The sequence below is a fragment of the Vicia villosa genome, linkage group LG4 (genome assembly GCF_029867415.1).
Source record: "Vicia villosa cultivar HV-30 ecotype Madison, WI linkage group LG4, Vvil1.0, whole genome shotgun sequence".
Lineage (NCBI taxonomy): Eukaryota > Viridiplantae > Streptophyta > Magnoliopsida > Fabales > Fabaceae > Vicia > Vicia villosa.
In genome coordinates this window covers 83955896-83962440 of record NC_081183.1, presented here as the reverse complement: position 1 = coordinate 83962440, position 6545 = coordinate 83955896, and the positions used below count along the sequence as shown (strand labels likewise).

Sequence of the window (6545 nt, the reverse complement as noted above, 5' to 3'; positions counted from 1 at the left end):
GATCATATTGAAGCATTAGAGGATATTGAGCCATGGTTTGAGTTGTGACACCATGTCCTGATTAAAAAGTCAGTTATTCAGTGAATTAGGTCAAAAACCCTAATTGTCGACCTGATGAAATTGATGACTGTGGATCTTGAATTGAGATGTAATTTCCATGGGATATTGTCATAGGGATTATTTGAGGATGATTGAAACCTTTGATTGACTTCCTGGGGGTTTTTATGGTTTCCCAAATGTGATCCCTGATTTCAGTCCCTGATAGTTCAAAACCCTGATCTGAGGATTTGTCTGATCAATCTTTGTGTAGGAGATGTTATGAGCCAATGGATTAGGTCAAAATGATGCACTTGGGGTCTTGAGGTCATGTCCCAAGTCATTAGGTCAAATTCTGAGCAAAAGTCAGGAGTATGCTGTCTTCAGTCAAAACCCTAATTCAGTCGATTCAGAGCCTTTGAGCTTGTTGAGATGGATCTCTGAGGACCAAATGTTGATTGTTGATGAAGATGATTCATTTGAAATGAAGGGAGAACAAAACCCTAATTGATTGTTACTTGTACTGATGAGTGATTTCCTGATTAAATCCTGCTGAGTCACAAGTAGCAAACACAAGCTATGCAATTTGTTAGAGATGCAAATGATGCATATGCAGATGATATGAGGTGGTATCTTAGGTCAAAAATTGGGGTATGACAGATGCCCCTATTTAAGTTTCTTCAACCTGAGACATGAAGATTGAAAATCTTCGTTTTGATAGGGTGGAAGAGACTTAAATATCAGAAGACGCGAATTTTGGACCTAAGATACCAAAATTGCGAATGATGCAAGGATATCTTTACCGAGGGATATCAAAACTGACTCCGCTGGGGAAAAGAGATCGGGAAGGATGTCTCAATCCGTTTTAGGAAGAGAATCCGTTTTGTCTTTTCGGGAAAGCAAGTGTATGCTTCACCGGGGAATGATAGCTTTGTAAGAAAAGCTTACCTATCGACATTATCGACTATCTGCATGGGGATAGACTTGTTTAATAATGCGAAGGTGAAAGGTATGAAACTGTATTACCGACTATCAGCATGGTGATAGACTTGACAAGGTAAAAAAGTTTCAAAGGTTCGGTTAATATTATCGACTATCAGCCTTGTGATAGACATGTTTAATAATATAACCAGAACAAAAGGTTACCGACTACCAGCCTCGTGATAGCGGTTTTGAAGACATGATCAATTATCAGCCAAGTGATAAAATGATTTCTGGAGACTTTGCTAGGGAAATTACTGGTTATTCAGCCTTGTGAACAGTAATAAGGCCCTGATTGTCAAGTGGTCTTTATGATTGATTTCCTTGAGAGGAAAAAGCTTTTGAAAGAGACATAAGCCGCTCAGATGATAAGGCTATTGCTTATTGTCTGTTTTTTTTTTCACGACTCTATTTGAGGAATCGGAATTTGAATCTTTGGTAAAGACAAGGTTCTAACCAAGAATGAATTGGAAAGAAATAGTCAAACAAGACTTTGTACCCATGAGGAATGAACTCGAATGGGGATTTTCTCCTTTGTTTTGGAGAGGAGAAACTAAAGCAACCTTCTTCCACGAGGAATGATCTCAGTGGGGAACTGGAGAAACAAAATGTTCTTTCTGCTTATGGGTGACAACCTACTTGGAGAGATGACACGCCCATATTTGTTTCTTTTTCTTCTTTTTTTTTTTTTTCTTTTTTTCTTTTTTCGAGGATAGATATATCCTGAACATGTGAATATTGAGGCAAACATTGAAAAATGCAAGAATGTATAAATGATGCAAATATGTATGAATGATGAATGTCAAGAATGTAGCATGCATGCTGACAATACTGACAGACAAAGAAGTATATACTGGAGAAGGACCAACGTCGCAATACAACCAGATACTTGGCAAATGTTTTTCAACACGGTGTAGATAACACAGGTGATGAATGGTGTTGCGTGCTTTAAACTTCTCTGGGGAAGATGAGCATCTTTTCTCATTGAGATGAAAGAACCTCTTCACTGGAGATTGGAGATCTTCTTCATTGGGAATAAAAGACCTTCTTCACTGGGGATAGAAGAGCTTCTTTACCTCGAGGGGTAATTGCTTCAAGAATTCTTTTCTGGGACAAGAATACCGTTGTCTCAACAATTTTTTCCGGGAGAATCCTTTTTGTTCGTCCTATGGAGACGACTGCTGATGTTCCTTCCGTTGTTCACAACTCAAAGGAAAATTTCGCTTTTATTTTGAAAAAGAAAAGTGAAGTAAATTCATTTAAAACTTATTTTTTCCTTTTTTTTTTCAAAAACGAATAACACAATTAAAGCGTCATTTTGCAAGCTGAAAGAAATTAAAGATTGCAAACAAATGGGCACAAGGCTCAAATTTATTTAATAGGATGGTAATCAGCTAAAGGCGTGATTCCATGGAGTATTTACAAAAGTTGGAAATGGTAATTATGCGGAAAAGGCTACATTGAAAGCAATAACCACTATTCCCTCTAATAACTTTGAGTTCCAACTGTGCTTGTCGCTTCAGATTGATAATGATTTGATTGAAGATCCTTTGATGAAGTACAGACTTTTCAGGTGACGAAGTATAGACTAATGCAGTTACTTTGTCATAAATCCCTAATTTTTGCCTAGATTGCCCTTTCAGGTTTTCAATCTACCAGGATGAATTTTTTCTGTTTATTGTCTCTAATTTTTGCCTGGACCGCCCTTTCGGGTTTTCAGTCCACCGAGACGCTCATTTTTGCCTAAGTCGCCCTTTGCGGGTTTTCGACTTACCGAGCTGTTCTTTTGTATTTTTTAGACAAAGTATTTCTTGACTGCATCAGCATTCACAGGATGTGGGAGTTCATCACCATCCATGGTTGCAAGAATCATGGCGCCGCCAGAAAATGTTCTTTTGACAACATACGGGCCTTCATAATTAGGAGACCATTTGCCCCTAGAATCTGGTTGAAAAGACAAGATCTTTTTAAGCACGAGGTCGCCTTCTTGAAATTCACGAGGTCGAACCTTTTTGTTGAAAGCTTGTTTCATCCTTGCTTGGTATAACTGTCCATGGCATAGAGCAGTCATACGTTTTTCTTCGATTAAGTTCAACTGATCGTATCTGCTTTGACACCATTCAGCCTCTGATAACTTAGTCTCCATGAGGACTCTCATTGATGGGATTTCGACTTCTACGGGGAGCACAGCTTCCATGCCGTATACTAGAGAAAAGGGAGTTGCCCCTGTTGAAGTACGCACTGAAGTACGGTACCCATGTAAAGCAAATGGCAGCATTTCATGCCAGTCTTTGTAAGTGACGACCATTTTCTGGACGATCTTCTTAATGTTCTTGTTAGCAGCTTCAACGGCGCCGTTCATTTTTGGTCTGTAAGGAGAAGAGTTATGATGCTCAATCTTGAATTCCTCACACAATTCTTTCATCATCTTGTTATTCAGGTTTGAACCATTATCAGTAATGATCTTGCTGGGAATACCATATCGGCAAATGATGTTATTCTTGATAAACCTCACAACCACTTGTCTTGTAACATTGGCGTAAGATGCTGCTTCGACCCATTTGGTGAAGTAATCAATTGCTACTAAGATGAAACGATGACCGTTTGAAGCTTTCGGTTCGATCATTCCAATCATGTCGATACCCCACATGGAGAAAGGCCATGGAGATGAGAGAACGTTGAGTAGAGTCGGTGGCACATGGATCTTATCTGCATAGATCTGGCACTTGTGACATCTCTTCACGTGTTTGTAACAATCAGATTCCATTGTCAACCAATAGTATCCTGCTCTTAAGATCTTTTTGGACATTGCATGCCCATTTGAATGAGTTCCAAAGGACCCTTCATGCACTTCATGCATTAACATGTCTGCTTCGTGTCTGTCCACGCATCTGAGCAAAACCATGTCGAAATTTCTTTTGTATAGCACATCTCCGTTCAGGAAGAAACTGCCAGAAAGTCTCCTTAGAGTTTTCTTATCTTTGTTTGATGCCCCAAGCGGGTACTCTTGAGTTTGAAGGAAGCGTTTGATGTCGTGAAACCACGGTTTATCATCGATGACTGCTTCAGTTGCAAACACATAGGCGGGCCTTTCAAGGCGCGTAATTCTGACTTTAGGCACATCATTCCAGTGATTGACTTTGAACATGGAAGATAGAGTAGCCAAGGCGTCTGCCATTCGATTCTGATCTCGAGGTATATGATGCAATTCAACCTTGTTGAAGAAAGTCAACAGACGTCTTGCATAATCTCTGTAAGGAATCAAGCCAGGGTGGTAAGTTTCCCACTTGTCTTTGATTTGGTTGATCACGAGAGCGGAATCTCCATATATGTCAAGGATCTTGATCCTTAAGTCAATGGCTTCTTCGAGACCCATGATACAAGCTTCATATTCTGCGATGTTGTTGGTGCAATCAAATAGCAATCTGGCGGAGAATGGGATATGAGTACCCTTGGGAGTGATGATGATTGCCCCAATTCCATTGCCAAAAGCGTTTACTGCTCCATCAAAAATTAGGCCCCATCTTGATCCAGGCTCAGGACCTTCTTCAGGTAACGGTTCGTCACAATCTTTCATCTTCAAGTACAAGACATCTTCATCAGGAAAGTCAAACTTGAGAGATTGATATTCATTAATTGGTTGATGCGCCAAGTGATCGGCGAGAATGCTTCCCTTGACCGCTTTTTGAGCACGGTATTCAATGTCATATTCGGATAACAGCATTTGCCATCGGGCAATCCTTCCTGTTAAGGCAGGCTTTTCAAAGACATACTTGATCGGATCCATTTTGGAGATTAACCAAGTAGTATTGTTGATCATGTATTGGCGGAGACGTTTTGAAGCCCAAGCCAAAGCACAACATGTTTTTTCGAGCATGGAGTAACGAGACTCACAATCTGTGAATTTCTTACTCAAGTAATAGATGGCATGCTCCTTCTTACCGGTTTCATCTTGTTGTCCAAGCATACAACCCATGGATTCTTCTAACACAGTAAGGTACATGATTAATGGTCTTCCTTCAACTGGAGGAATCAATATTGGTGGTTCTAACAGGTACTCTTTGATACTGTCGAACGCTTTCTGGCAATCTTCAGTCCATACAACCCCTTGATCTTTGCGGAGAAGCTTGAAAATTGGCCCACAAGTAGCAGTCATTTGAGAGATAAATCTGGAGATATAGTTCAATCGTCCGAGAAATCCTCTTACTTGCTTTTCAGTTTTTGGTGCAGGCATCTCTTGAATAGCTCTGACTTTGTCGGGATCTACTTCAATTCCTCTTTGGCTGACAATGAAACCCAAGAGTTTTCCAGATCTAACCCCAAAAGTACATTTGTTAGGATTCAAGCGAAGCTGATATTTCCTTAGTCGTTGAAACAACTTCAAAAGGTATTCAATATGTTCTTCTTCTGTGCTGGACTTGGCTATCATGTCGTCCACATAAACTTCAATTTCTTTATGCATCATGTCATGAAAGAGAGTAGTCATTGCCCTTTGGTAAGTTGCACCTGCATTCTTTAATCCAAACGGCATCACTTTGTAGCAAAAGGTACCCCATGGGGTGATGAAAGATGTCTTCTCCATGTCTTCAGGAGCCATCTTGATCTGATTATAACCGGAGAACCCGTCCATGAAGGAAAAGACGTTGAACTTAGCAGTGTTATCAACCAGCATGTCGATATGTGGTAATGGAAAGTCATCTTTTGGACTGGCCTTGTTCAAGTCACGGTAGTCAACACACATTCTGACTTTGCCATCTTTCTTCGGAACTGGCACTATGTTGGCCAACCATTGGGGATACTCGGAGGTGACAAGAAAACCTGCGTCGAGCTGTTTCTGAACTTCCACTTTAATCTTGTTAGCCATATCAGGGTGAGTCCTTCGCAATTTCTGCTTAACCGGCGGACATTCTGGCTTCAATGGCAAGTAATGCTGAACAATATTGGTATCCAACCCAGGCATGTCTTGGTAGGACCAGGCAAACACGTCAACATATTCTTTGAGAAGGTCTGTCAACTTACTCTTGATATCAGCATCAAGCAGCGATCCAATGGTCACTTCTTTTTTGTCTTCTTCAGAACCCAAGTTGATTTTTTCTAAAGGCTCTTTGTGAGGCAGAATGGCTCTTTCCTCGTGCTTAAGTAACCGAGAGATCTCGTCCGGATCTCCTCTTCTTCCTCTTCTTCGGCTTCGAACACAGGAAACTCAAAGTTGGGAGAGGGCATAGGGTTATTGCATTCAATGGGTTTATCAATAGTAAATCTGCACATGTGATTTATATCTATTTCAGAAAATTTATGAATGCAAGAGTGTATGCAGATTTTTTTTGAAAAGCTTTTTTTTTTTTTTTTTTTTTGGTTTTTTAGGATTACCATTTCCAGAAAAAAGCAAAAAATAAAACATATAATGTAGGGAATTCAAAATGACACTTTATTTATGATTCATTTTTGAAACAAAGCCCTAAACACAAACTCATTTGTCTTGGGCAGGACAAAGAGGGAAACTTTTAAAACAAAGCCCTATACACAAA

General features: G+C 39.9%; 1 protein-coding gene across 1 annotated transcript; it reads right to left on the bottom strand.

Moving 5' to 3' along the window:
• Nucleotides 1–1745: 1745 nt before the first annotated feature.
• On the bottom strand, nt 1746–6166 carry LOC131599297 (uncharacterized). The gene has a single exon (XM_058871704.1). It carries the CDS (start codon nt 5975–5977, stop codon nt 2813–2815), a length of 3165 nt encoding a protein of 1054 aa, XP_058727687.1. The 5' UTR covers nt 5978–6166; the 3' UTR covers nt 1746–2812.
• Nucleotides 6167–6545: the final 379 nt, after the last annotated feature.